The following is an 18,841-nucleotide window of genomic DNA, read 5'->3' on the forward strand; positions in this document are numbered from 1 at the left end:
TAAGGTTCGGTCATATTTACTGTTGGACGGCAACATTTTGCACAGGAATCTGCACGATCAGACGTTTTGCTTAAGAGCGAAAAAGTTCCAAATGCAAATTTTGAATTCACCACACTGACCAACAGGAAGCTGCTTGGTTTGAGCTTCTGTGTGAGAATGCTGTATATACAGTATCTCTAAACTATTGAAAAAGGGCTTTTTTTTTTCGCCCGGTTTTGCTAATGTGATCACACTTTTATTGATTTGAAACGCTGAAATAAAAGCAAAATGAAAAACTAACAAGGTGAAAAGCGGTTCACCTTTAGGTATAAGCATTTTTTCGTGCCTGAGATGACAGCAAAGTGCTTTGCACACACTAAAACACCATCTTTACCCCTCATTTAGGGGTGGGTGTTGAACAAATTGTCGTTTTAGGATGTTTCGTTGTTTGGGTCAAATTATTATTATTATTTATTTTTTTTTTATATACCTGTGGCTTGACATTAATGTTTTTGCTCACCAGCCCCTGTGGCTAGTGGTTTTCCAAAGTTACTAGCCACTCAGAATTTTCACTGGCCACTGGGAAAAACTGCCATATCCTCCTGGGACCCAAGAATAGACTTTTGTCCACTGTAGTGGACATTATATTTTAGTGAATTTCTCTGACGTCATACATGTCACATGACACAACCTGGGTGTCCTGTAAAGAGCACATTCAGGACTTTTCAGAGATACCAAATGTTTGGAGGTTTCACCATGAAAACAACTACTCCTTGGTCTTTAAAAATGTCTGACATTAATTTAGTGATCAAATGTAGCATTCTTATGGAAATATGATAATATATTGTAATTATTATTTAAATTGGACTACTTTTCAAATTGTATTTCATAAAACAACATCTCAGGAAAATGTTAAGGGGTTTCAAATAAAAAAAAATATTTTCTGTTACAGAACAGGGCATTGATTTCAAACGTGTCCACTGTAGAGGACACCAGGACTTAAATCATGTTTATCAGGCATTTCGGGAGACACAACAAGTGAATATGGAAATAAATTATACATCAATATTCCTATGAAATATTAGATATTATTATTAAAATGTTGCCAATTATTACTCCAATTATTACACTTCTTTTTTCATTAAATGTTGCTCCAAGAACACATTAAGGTGCAAATTAGATACAGTTTATATATACATTGCATTGAATGGGAATATTAATTTATGGACATTTTACCCACATATTGCATAATGTAAAATGGTGTATCAATTCATTCCGTTATTTCTTTCATAACATAGTTGAGAATAATCTTTATACAAATTTTGGTTGAAAAAATCCTGAAACCCCCAAATTTATTGGTGATTGAAAAAAAAATCCCATTGTTTTTGCCTATACATATAATTTCATGTAATTTTATTTTTTAAACAACTTAGTCCTGGCGTCCACTACAGAGGACATAGCATAACTTATGAATAAAATATTATTTTGCAAAAATGTTTTTTTACCATTTGTTTATTGTGATCTAAACAGTGTGATGACATGGAAAAAAACTAAATTCAAAAAACTTTTTTTTTCTGGGTCCCAGGAGGATATAGATATTTTTAATGTTATCTCATAATTTGGCAGCAGGCATATTAGGCTGCTGTCACTTTAGGAGCTAATGCATCCACTCATACTGTTACACATGTATTTTCTTTCTCAACTGTTTACGTTTATTTAACACATCTGACTGTGTTTATGTGAATAATCGCCAAGAACGACATTTTGACATTATTTTGTGTGTATTTTGACTGTTTAAGTGCGATAAGCAGCAATAAATAACTCAATTTAGCACTGAGAGGCGGCTTTATGTTCGTGCACTTTGGGTGTGAGCACAAAATTTGCGGGAATGAGTAAAATTATGTGCAATACGCACAATCCCACACTGAAATTCAAGCCGTTACACCAACAATATTCATCCGGAGTAAATGAAACGAGTGAGTGAGGGGAGGCGGGTTTGTGTGTAACTCGCTGTCGGAGAGATGGGAGAGCGAGAAAGCGCAGCTGGTATCATGTATCTATTGTATCTATCTGCGAAAAATGGCATCTATCTTGCCTGTGGTGCAGTTATATACGGCTTATGATCTAGAATCAATCAATCAGTAATATGTGAGTTTGAATCTGGTTAACAATGTTTTCTAACCCCCTATATTCTCTCCCCTTCTCCCCATAATTTTTTTGTCCTCTCTCTGCTGTTGTATTTATAAAAAGTCATGCATTTACATATTGTTTACCTATAGTTTTTATGTATTAACAGCCTGTATTATGTTTTATTTAGTGCATTATAGATTTGTTAAAGACCAACATATCTTTTTTTCCTTCTAAGATATTTACTGCCATCACGTTTGAATGGGTTGATGAACGCAAGGTAAGGTGCCCATACTTGTAAACATATCTGCATATCATTCTCTAATCAAACACTCTTGTTGACGTTCAGTGGATGTGTTCAGGAACCTCAAACGCGAGCTGAAAAGAACGTCAGAAGACATGCCTGTTCCTCCATCATTAGGATGTGTCAAGATTATTCTGACCTTATTCTGGTAAGTTAAAGCATCCAGGTACAAAAAACAGTTCTCCACAATGCAAAACATGCTATTTAATTGTAGTTATGTTTTGTTCTGCTCGTTTTAATGCTGGAAAAGGATTTCAAAATAGATACTTTTCAGTTTGATAAAGGATTTGATATCAGCCTTAAGAAATGATGTGATATATTAGCATTCTCTTTTGATATAAACGCTAACTATAATAGATTATTTTTCATGCATTTGCAGCCATGCTTCGATATGATGTATGAGCATGTGAAGAGGTTGTTCTCAAATGAGATGCTGCTGACACCAATAGAGAAGTGTGCTTTAATGGAAGCCCTGATACTGATCAGCAATCAGTTTAAAGACTATAACAAGCAGAAAGCCTTCCTGGAGGAACTCATGGCACCTGTTACTGCCCAGTGGCTGTCAGAGGAGATGAGGAGGTATGAATGGACATTGTTACCCAGACTGGCCTTTACTGAGTTTATTAAACAGATGTTGAAATGAATGAGTGATGTGTGATCCTTCTTTTATTTTCGTGTTGTGTAGTGTGTTATGGGATCCTGCTACCTTCTTGGCATATGTTGGTGCTGATCAGGTGATCAGTGACCCTGACACAGAGGACCAGATGGGTATCAACAGGTCACGGGTAGGTGTGCCCTAGGGTTGCATGATATATTGAAATAAGATGAATATCGCTATATGGCTTAGTGTGATTATCATATTGCTCAGGCTTCAATTTAATTAAGTAAATATATGTGCTATCAGATTCAGAGTGAAACGCATCATTTACACATGTAGTTCATGATACACTGTATTTTTGTGTCTCAGAGCAGCTTGCTTCATTTACCGTGAATGAGACACTTTGAGCATGTAAATGAACATACAGTGCCTTTACTCTGAAAACGGCAGCGCATTTATTTATTTGCCGGCAACCCATCAAAATGAAAGCTTGATGGTTTACCGTTTGATAATGAAGAAATCAAGACATAAATATTAGTGTTGTAATTTCAGAGTAAAATATGATTCATTTTATTACTCTTTTTATTTTTTATAGTATAATATTATTATAATATTTAGCTTATTTTCTTAAAAGTATTTCATAATAATCACAATAAAATTCTATTAATAAATATATTTGCAAGCAGCTCAAATGAATGGGCACAAAGAAGTCATGCAAGCATGTCTGGGAGCTTCAGAGCAATGAGTGATTAAAAAATGTCTATATTATTTTAGTCAAAATGGCTGAAAAAAATCATAAATACAACCACTTGTAATATGAACAAATTGCTTATCACTTTCAACCAGTAGGTGACGCTGTTACCTAATGAATGTTATATGGTCAGTGTGAGGAGCCAATGACACAAAAAGTTTGGTGCCAATATGCAAAAAGTTACAGCCTCAGAATCACCTTGGCACCATGCCATCAACTTTGTTGATGCGTTATTCAAGAACGGTTTGGAAAAAGCTTTTGATATCTTTTTGCCAGCATGGTCTGAAGATGAGAGAGAGAGAGAGAGAGAGAGAGAGAGAGAGAGAGAGAGAGAGAGAGAGAGAGAGAGAGAGAGAGAGAGAGAATCAACTTATTTAAGATGATCTGAGCCGATTCTTGGTGAAAGCAAATTTGGCATTATTGGTATCATTGTTCTTGGTATGACTCAAGGAATCATTAAAATAGGCTAAATTAATCAAGAGTTTTTGAATTTCATTATAAATTTTGACCATAAGGTCTTAATGACACATACAGATTTTTTAATTTTTTTTACAATACGTTAATGTGTTCGTAAAATTCTGCATTTTACGACAAAATTCAAATTGGCTTATATGAGAAAACTGCATATCATTCGACTTATTATGCTGCACTGAATCAAAAGAGTGTTGGGCAAACTTTTCAGAAGTTAGGAAAAAAATGACATGCTGCATGTAGCCTCAGTTCATGCTTATGATGACATGTACCAAGGCTCATCGTGATACGCTAAAGCGTTGCAGAGAAATAGCCTCGCATCCATTTTGGCATGCTCTTCGTCAAATTCGTTTTCCGCTTTTGGGTTTAGAATGGTTGGGTTTATCATAAAGCTTTTAAAGGTACAATATGTAACTTTTTTGCTTTAAAAATAGCAAAAATCACTATATCTATGTTATATATATTTTTTAGTTGTGTACTTACATTATCCCGACTGTTTCCAACAACTTTCAAATCAGGAGAAATTTGTAATTTAATTCGAAGACACGTCCCGTTTCTTTATTTCCGTTTTGTCGCCGTCAGTGGCATCATATCCGCGTTCTCCCTGGTTTCCGCTCGTACTGCCATAGCAACCAGAGCCCTCTGATAGTAACCAAGGTGACAGACGTGGACAACTGTGTAGTTCATAAGGTCTATCTGCACGCTGTTGTTGTTTCGTAAAAACATTATGGACCATGGCAAGCAGACTTTGGATAAAAAATGAGAACTAAAACGAGAATCAATATCAGCGCGGTGTTTTCGAGATGCCGAGAGCTCCACGTCCGAGACTTCCACCGCTCCTACATGTACTTTATTAAACAGGTGAGCACATTTACATAAAACTAATCAATGTTATATAGTTCAACAATGATAAAATGTTAGAATATGATCTGTATGTTATTCTAATGTTGATCTAGCTTACTGCTAGTCTCATACAGACAAACACAGTATTGTATTGTATTGTATTGTACAGAAACGCATACATTCAAATGCAGTTTAGTGTGATAGTCAGTGGGGATTTCTTTAAGACTGCAAGGGAAGCTCGGCTTCCCCTATAATGTCAAAAAAATTTATGGTCAAATATGTACTATTGTGTTAACATTTTATTGACTAAAAATGCGTTAGAAAACGTTCATCTCAAAGACGAGTTCGTTCAGAATCAGCTACATACAGCAGGTCGGCTGACTCGATCTCCTTCTCATACATTCCCGTAGCGTCACAGACAGTGCATTTCCCTGTTGAAGCCCAGCGTCCAGTGACTTCAATGGGGCGTCTTTGAACAGTTTTTTTCAGCGCTTCGAAACTAGACGGTCATTGGATAAATGCTGCGATTATGTCCCACCCACGGACGCTCAGCGTCTCTGGGGGTGAATGAGGAGTGGGCTGGCCCGGACGCCGGGCTTCCGCGTGATGATTGGAGGGGCTGCATCTCCTTTTGATTGACAGCGATTTCATACAATAAAAAGTCGCTGCCGCTGAAGCTATTCGAGCTCAGTCCCATCGCGGATTTTTCAAGTGATAGTCAAAAGACAAACTGCTGCTACCTCTTTCTTGGTATTTGCTTGTCGAAATTGCTAGCCATTTTTCATAATACATTTCACACAATTATACATTTATACCTTTATTATATTATTACTTATCCTATTATATTTTTTATAATATTATTAGTAATAATTAAAACAACAATTATTAAAATAATTAAAAATAGCCTATATATTATTAGTAGTATTATTCTTATACTTTATTATATTATTATTTATACCTTTATTATATTATTACATTTATACAATTATACCTAACTCTGCTGGCCATCGAGAGGACACTGGTCAAGTCACTGGAAAAGACGCCTAGTTGGAACGATATAGGGTCACAGAGCATTTTCTTGAAAAGGAACGTTGGCCAGAATTTACGTATAAATAAATGGACAATTTTTATGATGTAGGCCGAAAATGAGCTTCCCCTCTTTGAAAGACCAGCAGCCGCCACTGGTGATAGTGTAATGTTAGACCAAGTGAAACAGCGCTGCGTTACCTCACAAGTTTAATTTGTCTAATAAACTGACCTGTGAGTTGTAATTCTGCACTTGCGTGGAGTTCGGTAGAATGAAATGTCCATATTCCTTTTATATCCGCGGGACTCGCGTTGCGTGTGGAGCTGATAGCTGTCTCTTAGCAATCCCGAACTGCTTCATATCACAGTCATGATAAAAACATCAATGTATTTACTCATCCATAAACATTATTAGATCGGTTGGCTTGACGTTGACGACAAGATCGATAATTCTTAGCAAATGTTGCATCATCAAACTACGCCTTTGTTATTGTAAGAGGTTAGCAACCCCTAGCGGCGAAAAAAATTACATGCTGTACGTTTAATACCTTTTTGCCACCATAGTCTGAAGATGATGTGAGCCAATTTTGGTGAAAATCTTTTTTTAGTTTGAATTGTTTCTTGTAAAGAGTAAACCCAAGTTTCAAAAAACAAAACAAAAATTCAAGTTTTTCCAGACTCATCCAACACCGCTTTCCAGAAGAGGGCGGAGCCTTTGCAGCTCTTGCCTCGGATTACTAGTCTCTGCCAAAAACTAAAAAATCAGTTTGGTTTTAATTATCTCTTTCGTGGTCACGCTCATGTGACATTGCAGTTATTTATCATCATGAAAGTGTATTATCTGTATGCATTTTAAAGCCATATCAGTCTAAACTTCTGATATATGGTTTTCTGAGCGCACACATCCGAAGCAGGCACAGAGAGAGCTGGATGTCATACGGCGCATCCCGTGTGCATTAAACTAATTTCTCTTTCACGTCTTATTGCGCTTTAACTGTAAAATACACACAAGATTATGTAAAAAACACAAAGTTCACAGAAACAGTCGGTTATGTCTGTGAACGTAAACAGCATATAAAGAGATAACGTGTATATTAGATATGTGTATTAAAGGGGACATATCATGCTAAATCCACTTTTTTAGCCCTTAAATGCATTTTGTTGTATATTTGGAGTGTTTAGAAGTACAGAAAAGTTGAAATTATTCTCTTCAGGTGCTTCGTTGATATCTTTATATTCTGTTTTGGCCTTATTTTTCAACCTGGTCCAATTTTTCTGTTATCTATGACGTTTTGTGAACTATTACGTCACAGTATTTGTAGCGGAACTGCCAAATAAGGACATCGACTCCCGGCCCAACACTTCCAGCAATCCGCCATTTTTATTTCTCGCTGCAATTTTGTAGTCCAAGCTAAAGGATGCAGAAGTTACGAGAGGGTAAGTTAAAATGTTCGGTTGTTGGATGTAGTAACCCACACGCTTCATTACACCGTCTAATGTTGATGAACTGCTGCGCTTGTGACAGGGCGTATGTTTAACTGAAAGAACGAGCAGAGAGAGAGAGACCCGGTCGCGCGCACGCACTCTCTCTCTCTCTTCGGAGCCAGGCGAAAATGTAAACAAGACACCGTCTCCAAACTAACTTAGACGCTGTCTTGCTCTCTCTCCCTCGCACATATTAATCAAAATAAATCGACACGGTGGTAAAAGGTCGGAAGACCAAAGTTTCATGTGTAAATACAGTAACACACCATTGCGATACATCCATATGAAGACGTTGTTCTGCAGGTTCGTCGTCTTCATTTTCATCTCGCTCCGGCTCCGACTCTGGCTCGAACATGTAAGGCTGGCTGGACAAGTCTTCCGTTGTTGACATTTTGTTAATAACGTGTGAATAAAAAGTTTCTGTGCCGCTAGATAATCGTATCTCTGCTATCAAACTACAAAAATGGCCGAACAGGGTGGAGTTGAACCGAGTGTCACCTCTACAACCTGGGGAGGGGGCGGGGTATGAAGTGACTCAATTGTATTTAAAGAGACCGCACCAAAACGAGTTGCTCTCAGACGCACATCAGAAAAGGGGTAGAAGAGGGGCTTGTGGAGCTATAATAATGAGGAATTCAGACCCAAGCATTGCAGTTCCGCTTTATATAGACTACAAATGTATGATTTATATGTAAAAAGGAACGATTTAAAAGCATGATATGTCTCCTTTAAACTGAAAGCCGCGTAATATACAGTACCTACTGCTATATTCTCTTAATAAAAATCAAACAACAAAAGAAAAACAGAAAATCACTCACTGCTCTTGATTGAATTACTTTAGTAGCTTTAATAAGAAAACATTTCTTAATTGAATGCTGCTGTTAAATTCTCTGGGAGGAGCTAAACATGGCTGACTGTGTACAGCTCACTATAGTCCGTCAGTAGTCATGGGCGGGGCCTACGCATTTGCGACTTCACATGCTAGAATCTGCAAACAGCTTGTTCTGAGACACTGCCTATAATAGGAGAGGGTGGATTGTTACCATTATAGGGTGGTTTGTTTACACACACTGCCGACACATTTATGTTCAAACACCATGTACAAGTGAATTTTGCATAATAGGTCCCTTTTAAGTGTACGTAAACTGTTGGTAAATAAGTTGCATGTGTAACAGTATATTGGATCAGTGTATTCTGTCTTAAAGTGACTGCAAATCTGCTGCTGTCTGTCAATTGATAATGTAAATCAAACAACAAAAGACAGAGAAAATCACTCATTGCTCTTCAGTAGATTTGGTAGGATTAATCAATATTTAATTTATACAGTAAAGATATGTTTTATATATGATTATTTTCTGTTGATAAAAAAGTTTCTGGTTTTTATTGTTATTATTTATTGCTATAATGCTGTATTTGTTCATCTCTAAGCTGTTCCTAATCACCTGTTAGAGAACGAATGGAATATGTTGCACATGTTGCTTGCCAATAAATAAGGAGTTGTCAATTCATGATACTTTCTCATCTCTTCATCTCTTTTTTTTTATAATTAAAAAACTTTGTTAGGAATAGTAGAATTGTATAGAATAGAATTTTTTTATTTCAGTGAGCAGTATCGGTAATCATATCGGCCAATTCTGCTTCCAGGTCGGTGATCGACCCCAAAAATCCTGATTGGAGTACGCTTAATCTTACCCATTAATTTCTGGTCTTGGAGACTCTTCTAATGAACTGATGAGTTCAAACAGATGTGTTTAAAAATGAGTAGTGTTGGTGTGCTTCCAGGGACAGGGTTGGGAAACACTGGTCTAATAGATGTGGATATGAGTGGCTTTGATTGGCTTGTGTCTTTTATGGCAGATTAGTTTTTGTGTGTACACCATGCTTGGAGTTGTGAAGCGTGCTCGGTGGCCTGCTGATCCTGAGGAGGCAAAAGCAGGCGGCTTTGTGATCAGCACTACCTCTGATGGGACCCCCATCTACAGAAACCCTTGTGCAGAGCCGGTGCAGGCCCTTCTGCCCAACCTTTTGGCCCTCATCAGGTACATTAGGTCATTTCTAGAAATTTTGCTTCCAAATAAGACATTAGATATGTGAAAATAATCATGTTAGCTTGTGTATCAGGGTTTCCGCGGGGTCTTAAAAAGTCTAAAATTCTGAAATTTAAGGCCTTAAAAAGTCTTAAAAACGGCCAGATTTTCATCCTAGGTCTTAAATTTAATTTAGTCAGGTCTAAAAAAAGTGTTTACCCTCGTTTATTTCCAGAAACGCTGGCCGCAGAAAGTTATTACAAAGTAGCAAAAAAGTATCGAGCTGTAGCCTACAAAGCGGAGCCCTAGAGCAGGGGTCTCCAACACGTCGCTCGCGTGCTACCAATAGCTCGTGGCTTGATATGAGCTAGCTCGCCAGAGGCCGTTCACATATCGCGTCTTTTGCGCGCTCAAGTTTGTTCAAATGTAGGCGCGTGGCAAGCACGCTCATAATTGAAGCGACGCGCTAATTTTTTTACCAGGCGCAACGAGATGAAAAAAATCTAAACTTTTCAGAATGCCGCAAACATTCAGGTCATGTGACAGGAACCAACCAATCACCCCTTTCCATAACAACATTGAAAGCTCAGTCAACATGAAGGATGGGGGTGCACCCAAACACTACTAATAAATATAAGCTAATGTGTAAATGTCAGTAATTTATCTTTTTTGACTCATTCTTTTTATAAAAAATTATTTAAAGGCTGAAATATGAGGTTTATCTTTGTATAAAACCTTTTTTGTCAAAACTTTATTTGAACTTGTACATGTTAGTAGATAACGTTGCAAGACACTCTTTTAAAATCTGGCCATCATTTTTAATGGTATTTTAATGTTTACGTAAACAAAAAGTGCATATTGATGCTAATCAATTTGTTATTTGCTGTTTTTCCACATAAAACTTGTTGAATTGACTTCATTCTGTAGTATTAGTACTTTTTGAACAGGATTCTGTGATAACCGTGATAATTTTGGTCACTTTAATCATCTCATCATTTCCTCTCTAGTTATGATCAACTATGATAAACTAAAATCAACAATAATTGTATATCAATAATAATAATCAACACACTACATCCAGCTCACTCCCTGCTCACACACAAAAACTGTATATATAATCTCAGGCACAGACGAGCGGACAGCATTATCACAAATAGAACACGATTTTATAACAGCTTTTTCCCAGCCACAGTGAGACTCTTGGCCAAAACAAAATGAATTACTGTATCCAGGGTCTGTGCAATATACCTGTGCATTTTATTTTATTTATTTAATTATTTATAACGCAACTTTGTAGTATAATATATCATATTGTATTATATTATGTTGTCTCTGGGGCTTGTGCAATATGCAACATACTGGTGTAATTTCACAATGCAAATGTACACTTTTTAAATGGGTTTTGTGCAATTTTCAATGTATATGTTTTATAGATAGATTTATGTTTTCCTTGTGTGTTTTTTTAAACTGACTTGACTCTTGAGCAATAACCGCACAAGAGTTCCTATGTGTGCAAGCACAAATGGCAAATAAAGTTCTTGAATCTTCTTGAATCTTGAATTGTGTTTTTACAGTATAATATGCAAAAGTACAATTTTCTATTAAAAAAATATCTACCTCTCCCTCTCTCTCACACACACACATCAGATAATCCTAGATAGATAGATACAGTAGATACTCTAATGATCCCGAGGTAACTATCTATCTAACTTGGATAATGCGTTGTGTAGGTCTTAAATTTCAATCTTTATGGTCTTAAAATGTCTTAAAAAGGTCTTAAATTTGAGTTACTGAAACCTGCAGAAACCCTGGTGTATATGTACTGTTTTTCAGCTGTCATAACAGTGTAAGTAATTGCATGTTCTTCATCCTTTCAGGACCCAAAACAGCTTGTTCTTGCCAGAGAACGTCAACCGGCTTAGCAAGACCTTTACTAGATTCTATGATGATATGGATATAGAGAAGAATTCTGAATTAGGTAGGTTTCTATTTTGTCCTGTCCTGATACAAACACCATAATTTAGGTTTTACTTTTACTGGTTAAGTCAAGTTATATTACACTTTATATAGCAGCTTCACAGTAATAAACAGGAAAATAACAGTTACTTTTGCAGATTTCATCAGTTGAGCTGTAAAGCAGCTTTACAAAAGACAATAGTGTAATTTATTCAGCTCATCAGTGTTAATTCAGTTTAGTTCAGTAAAGGTGTCAGTGTTGCAGTTAATCAATTATGAAACAATTTCAATTCAGGTATAAGCAGCTCTACACAAGAAAAGTGTCATTTATTCAGTTATTATTTAATATTATTATTCAAATTGTGTTCTCATCCGCTAGTGTCAGTGCAATTGAATCGATGGTATTACTGAATATTAATTGTCTTTTAAAAGCCAAACCCTGGTTATCTTAAAGAAATGACTCCTGTTGTTTCCTACAGGAATTCCTCAACCAGTTTTAGATTCCTATGACGCTCCATTGTACAGAAACATTGTTGAGCTAGGCTTCTTCTCCTCACTCTACAGAAACTGGTTGGAACAATCAAGTTCAATGATTGATTTTTCTTTTTTTCTTTTTTTGTTTAATAGAATATTTCTCCTCCAATAACAATAAAAGAATAACTCTTCTCAAATGGTGTAATCTACTTTCCCAATCCTGTTTACCCTTTTCTCTTTTTCTCATTTTCTTTTTAGTTACCAACTGCTTGGGAATGTTGGCTCCTGCTTGCAACAAGACTTTTATGCAATAGAAGGCTTGGCAGAGCAGATTGTTGGTTCCATCTTCATCCATCTAGACAGTGTTCCAGACCACAGGCTCCGTCCCATAGTCCATATCCTTTGTATCAAATATATATATATATATATATATATATATATATATATATATATATATATATATATATATATATATATATATATATATATATATATAATTCTTTTTTTTTTTTTGCTATTAGTTACTGTAAATATGCTAAAAAGTAGAGCTGCACGATTAAGTGCAGACAGTATCATTATTTCTGTGTTACAATAATCGCAGAAATACTAAGTTAATAGTTTGGATATGAACACAGATGTCTAAATAGAGTAAATAGAGCTCTAAATCACCACTTGAAAGTGTTGTAAAGTTTTCTTTCATCAACGCAAGACCAGGAGACAGTTGGGATCACGTTCAAACAAAGTTATTCTTTATTGAGGACTTCGCGTTGACGTGGCTGTAGTTCTTCCAAAATCTAACTAACGGAACTTTACATGGTTTCTTTATAGGTATTTCAGTGGGCAGTTCTTAAAATGTTGACCTTAGACACAGTCTTAGAGATGACCACTAAATTTAATCATCTAAACACAATAGAGATAATTACCCCCGACTGTGATAATGTGATTGAGTCAAAAACAAATGGTACTCCAGAGTTGTATCCACATCACATGGTCACAAGAACTAAAGTTATGTAAACATTCACACCTGGTTTGACTCTTAGTAGGAAGGTCAAAGACCAACTGCTGACTTGCAGCTGACTCCTAATCAGTGAATTGATGCCATCATGTTCACCTTGAATGCCCAATACAGTGTAGTTCACCTTAATTTTTCATGTGATATTATAAAGCATGTAGGATCAGCAGATCTTAAACATATTCTTAAATAGATTCTTAAAATTTGTTATTCTTCAAAAGTAACTTGACACTTTTTAATAAATATCGTATCAATGTATTTGTCATTGAATCATTCATTCAAAACGCTTATTCATCCAGTAATGAATCATTGGATCAATTCAAACTGATTGTTAAAAAAATATTAATTCAAATTAATTAATTTTTTTTTTAAATAGACTGCAGCAATTAACATTTTGTCAAAACCACTAATAAATGACATGTTATTTTGTTTAATTGTCTGTTTCAGAATCGTGGGAGAATCGTGATCTCTATTTCAAACAAAAAAATTGTGATTCTCAATTTATCCAGAATCGTGCAGCTATATTAAAAAGTAAATTTTGTCGGTAACACAATAATAATGGTACCTAAATAATCATCTATTATTTCCTAAATTAACATATCACCATGAGCTTCTAATCAAGAATGAATAAAGAACTAACCTTAACTACTGACTGGTGTCATTTTGATTCATACCTGAATAACGACCACCGTAACTACATGTTAGTACATGTTTAATGTACATTGTACATAATGTAGATAGTACATGTTTAGTTAATAGTGAATTAACTATTAGCACCCTCAAGTAAAGTCATGACACAATAATGCATTAACCTGGCTTGAACTCACAGCGCTTACAGAGGAATATACTGAAGCAATCGAGCCGCTCCTCACATTGAAACATTATTGTTAGCACATTATAAACATCTACGTTTGAGCAGATATCCACGAACACTGTATTTCATAGTAAACACTGGTCTAAACATTATAATATTCATCATGTTAATGTAAACACTTATACTAGCCTACTTTTATATCATGCTTTATTTCATCCTTTTGTGGTACATGTATATTTATTTAGCATTTAAAGGTTGTGTACCTGTCTATATTTCATATTCAACGTTTCCTTCGATTTCATAAATTTTAGTCTGGCACCAGTTCTACAATGTGAAGTTTATGCAATATTAACACGCTAACTAATATAAGTGAGAATACATTTCTTACCTTAAAAATCTTTCTTAAAAGATAGGTAAATCCAAGGTAAACTCACAGCGTGTACTCCAAACTCGATGAAAAGCAGAGGAATGATGTTTGATGCTGTGTTTTGAGGCATTAACGGGTCCGCTTTCCTTCACGTGGACGATTAGCATGTGAATCGCTTGTGCGCACGTGGGTGTGGTCACATTAGAGATAATGAGCATAGGCTTGAAAAACTCTACCTCTCATTGGTTTCATATGGATTACTTAAACAGAGAATATTTGTTTTCGTTTGAATTAGATCATTTAAAAGTAGACACTGAAAGTAAAGATATATTGCTCATGTCTGTGTGACAATTATTCGCTGAGTTTTGTTTCAGTTTAGAGACGTGCTCCAGGAAAAAAGTTCACGGAGATGTAGAAGCAGAAAGCACACCCTGTTTAGTTTCTTTATTTTAAAAAAAGCACAATGTTTTGTTTTGATTGTAAGTGTACACATACAAAATTAGACCTTTTACAGTATATTTACTCATATTTCTTTTATCTGTGTGACTATAAATTACAGAGTATTTTAAGTCTATTTTGCTACTATGTGAAGGAAATCCAGCAAAACGCGCTGGTGCGTTTGTCGACCCCTAAGGGTTAATGCAAAACAATCATGTCACAAAGCACCAGATGGCAAAAGTGACTTTCAAACTTTCAAATATGTACTAAGGTAATCGTTATTCGGGCATGAATCTATATGACTCTGGTCATAGTTAGGGTTAGCTCTTTTTCAGTCTTGATTCATTTTTAAGTATCCATTTAGGTATTAGTAGGTGATTATTTAGGTGCCCTTGTTATAAAGTGTTACCCATCTGTCATTCTCAGACTTATACTAACCTTGGATTATGTAAGTGGCATCAATAATGTCAATAGATTTGGATTCCTGTTGTCATTGACTCTGACTCATTGACTGTTGTCAAAGTACAGTTTGTTTTTGTTTTCCTTAATGTCTTTCACGCCTCTTCATGAAGCAGCTGGTCATGTCCTGTCCTCATGAGTACTATGAAAGCCTCCTCTGTCCCTTGCTGGGTCCATTTTTTGCCTTTCTACTGCAGGTAAACTTCACATCACACCCAATAAATGCCTCATTTAAATACAGGCGTTGTTGTTATTGTCATAAACTTGTGTGTGTGCATTAGGGCTTGGTATTGATACAGATTTTACTATTCGATTCATAAGCTTTTGATTAGATATTGATTCATTTTAAATATTTCAGGTACCCACCCACAAAAAAAAAAGAAATATATATATATATTTATTTATTTTATATAGGCTATATTATAAATTTGCATTGGTATTAGCTGTACACAATTTTCTTTGGAAACTAAAAAACAAAACAAAAAGCAATATTTAAATAGCTAAATGAGCCATTTAAATAGTTTTTTTGTTATATATCACAACTGTGACTTTGTCTATATTATTATTATTTTATGTTGCTTTTCTCATTGTGTCTAAAAACTGTAAAATTGTTGTTGAATTGCACTCACTGAGTGCACCTGCAAGTCATTCACTTGCTTGACTGTTGATAAAGCCTGCAAAAGGGTATTCTTAAGCGAAAGTGGCCGCAGCTCGGCCGACTGTACCGGCTCTAAGGGCAGGCCTCAGAGAGCCCTGAGGACTGTGGAAAGGTCCCATGTCGGAATAGTAACGGGACGAAGCGGTTTGATTCAGCCTTATGCCCCCCTTCAAGAACCGTATTACAACCGGCCACTAGAGCGTGGTTCACTGCGATGGAAGCCACATAGACCTTGAGCGTGGAAGGGGTGTGCCCCTTATCCAGCAGCTCCTGCAGGAAGGATAACACTAGAGAAATGCCATAAGACGAGGGGTCTTCATTCCAGATTGTGCACCAGTCAGAGAAGACAGACCACTTAAGAGACATTTAGTAGACAGACTCTAGCCTCTGAGATCATGCTCTAAACCCTTGCAGGAAGGCACACAGGCTCCTGTGGAGGGGCCACACATGGAGGCTCCACAACTTAGATTGGAGGTGCCAAATCATTCCCTTCACCTGGGAAAGGAGAACCCCATGCATTCCAAATGACTGAGGAGCAGGGACCCTGTGCGTATTCAACTTGTCTTCCGACTGGGCTAAAACGAACCAGTCGTAGAGGTAATCCAGGATGCGCACTCCCCTCTGTCTCAGTGTGGAGAAGGCCGCATCCACACACTTTTGTGAGCTGGTGGGACTGTCTCTATGGCCCCCTTTGCCAGTAAGCTCTCTACTTTGGACCGGAGGACCAAGCTCTCTAAGCAGGGAGGTCTGCGATAGAATTGAAGCAAGTAACCTCATTTGATTACATTCAGAACCCAACTTGACACACCGGGGATGGCTTCCCAAGCATGAGGACGGCAAATCACTTCACTGAGGCACGGGGCTGACTCTCACTCATTGAGAAGAGAAGTGCTTTTTTTTAAAAAGTGTTTGTTTTTTATTTTGTATGCAATAACAGCGGCGGGTTGCATGGGTGTGTGAAGATTCAGTGGAACCTGGCCCAGTGCTTACAACAAACACACAGTCTCCAATGCCCGGAACTGAACAGGGGTTGGGAGGTGAACATGGTCGCTTTGGGGGGTAGTCCGGCCTTGACAGGACTTAGCCCCCTCCTGCTTTTGCCCAAAACATCAGGACTACTTGGTCAGCTCTAAATGGGTAGCACTTAGCTGGGTGGAAGCACTGCTTCACCTCGGGTTCCACATTGGGCTGATGCTAAGCGGGAGCTTGATGGTGTGCTCTTGAGTCGATGACGACTTAGGGCGAATAGCCTGCTTCAGTAAAAAATGGCGCACAGCCTGAGACAACTTCCGAGCCACCATGAAACGCTCAGCAAAGCTGTGCAGAACCGAATAGGCCTGAGGGAAAGACAGGGGAGTCAAAAAGGGCTGTCTTGGCGGAGTCCTTGATCTCCAAGTTTAACCATAGCTGGCGCTTTGAGCACCACTAAAAAGGCCATCACACAGCTAATCGCCTGAGCTGTTGTCTTAGTAGCGCACATAGCGAAGTTGGTTGCGCTGCGCAGCTCCTTGAAAGCTGCAGGGTCTGGGCATGACTCATCAATAGCATGGAGGAGTTTGGCTTGAAATACTTGAAGGACTCTCATCGCATGGAGAGCCACAGACAGGCCAGCTTGACAGGCCACAGAGTAGGTTCTGCGACGGAGGAGGCGGGTAAGCTTTCGACGCTGTCAACAATAGTGAGGAAGGGTGAAGCAGAAGAGTGGACGCAGGCCGAGTAGGGGGCGCATCACAACTGGTAAGTTCATCATGAACAAATGGGGTAGGTTCCTGGCGGGGAGCTGGGCTGATGGCACCTCGGCTGCAGGACCCATTACTCAAAGTGGCTGTGGGCAGGCACTTCCAGGGCGACCACTCCAATCCAAATTTTCCAACAAGTTCAGGCCAGGCCCTTAACATCACCTGGCTCCTTAGGGGTTAGGGAGCAGAGTCCTTCATGAAGTCCGAACACTCCTCTGTATTTAAAGCTGCCATTGTCATTGGCAAATTCCACCCTGGAACCCTTATTAGAGACCAAAACGCTCATACCAGACAAGGGCACTGGTCTTCCTGGGAGAAGAACACTGGGAAATCCCCTCGCTGCAGGGAGTGAGGGACGCAGTATATGGACCAGCATGAGCTCACTTAGTCCCGTCCACTCAGCCCTGTGACTCCATTGTGTCTTCCTCTCAGGCTCCTGAGTGCTCATTCAAGAGTGCTCATTGTGCCACACTCTTGGCGCGGCTCTTTTAGAGTGAAATATGCTCTATTAGTCTCATCGGATAGCCGCAGGGGAGAAGTGGCATTCTTAGCTGCTGAGTTGTCAGTGCTGTTCTCAGCTGCAGTGCCGTCAGCGCTGTTCTCATTTACCAAGCTGTCAACACTGCTAATCCGCTGCTGGGGCTTGATTTGACAGTGAGCAGAAAGGCTTCTTATCTTGTCTTCTTCGGAGTCAGCAAAGAGAACATTTTTGCGCTGAAGGAGAAAGATGATGAGAAAATGGAATTCTCAGCCCGCTTATAAAAGACGGGCTGAAGCACCATAGGTTTGTGCAGTTGCACATACGTGATTCAATCAGGCTTCCTTATTCTCAGAGGAAAGGAGTTTCATATTTCATGGTTTCATATTTCAATACAAAAAAAAAATCTGCAATTGTAACTGCAGTGTAAATGCATTTATTCCACCACTAAGCTACATTCTGTGTGCCACAGTCTGTATAAAATACAACGAAATGTCACTTCAGATGCAGCTTCTGTGCTTCCTCTGCTGTGCACAGATGTTTTGTTGATACTGATTTAATTTGATTGGTAACAGCCCTATAGTGTCTTATGGCTCTTTTTTACTTCATGATACGACTCTGCTCGCTTTACTTTGGCTCGGTTTGCTTTTCCACTGCAGTTTAATACTGCTTCAAAGTGGGTGGGATTATAGACTGATCATGAGTTGCGCTAAATCCAAATGTGGTCCTAAATAAAGTACCAGGTACTAGGTACTGTACACACTGGAAAACCCCCTAAAAGTGAGCCGTACCGAGCCGTACCATGCAGTGGAAAAGCGCCATTTGTTTTCTAATT

At 37.9% G+C, this 18,841-nt stretch overlaps 1 protein-coding gene across 1 annotated transcript in view; it reads left to right on the plus strand.

Moving 5' to 3' along the window:
- The window catches only part of LOC307149066 (exportin-5-like), a 58,252-nt gene that overhangs the window by 26,079 nt on the left and 13,332 nt on the right, over positions 1-18,841 (plus strand). The window contains exons 17-25 of the mRNA XM_079855099.1: positions 2,345-2,386; positions 2,469-2,558; positions 2,790-2,989; positions 3,096-3,195; positions 9,442-9,623; positions 11,489-11,589; positions 12,047-12,137; positions 12,300-12,435; positions 15,230-15,328. Coding sequence (XP_079711225.1) covers positions 2,345-2,386; positions 2,469-2,558; positions 2,790-2,989; positions 3,096-3,195; positions 9,442-9,623; positions 11,489-11,589; positions 12,047-12,137; positions 12,300-12,435; positions 15,230-15,328 — 1,041 coding nt within the window. The remainder of the gene's footprint in view (positions 1-2,344; positions 2,387-2,468; positions 2,559-2,789; positions 2,990-3,095; positions 3,196-9,441; positions 9,624-11,488; positions 11,590-12,046; positions 12,138-12,299; positions 12,436-15,229; positions 15,329-18,841) is intronic.

This window comes from Squalius cephalus (assembly GCF_949319135.1).
Source record: "Squalius cephalus genome assembly, chromosome: 21".
Taxonomy (NCBI): domain Eukaryota; kingdom Metazoa; phylum Chordata; class Actinopteri; order Cypriniformes; family Leuciscidae; genus Squalius; species Squalius cephalus.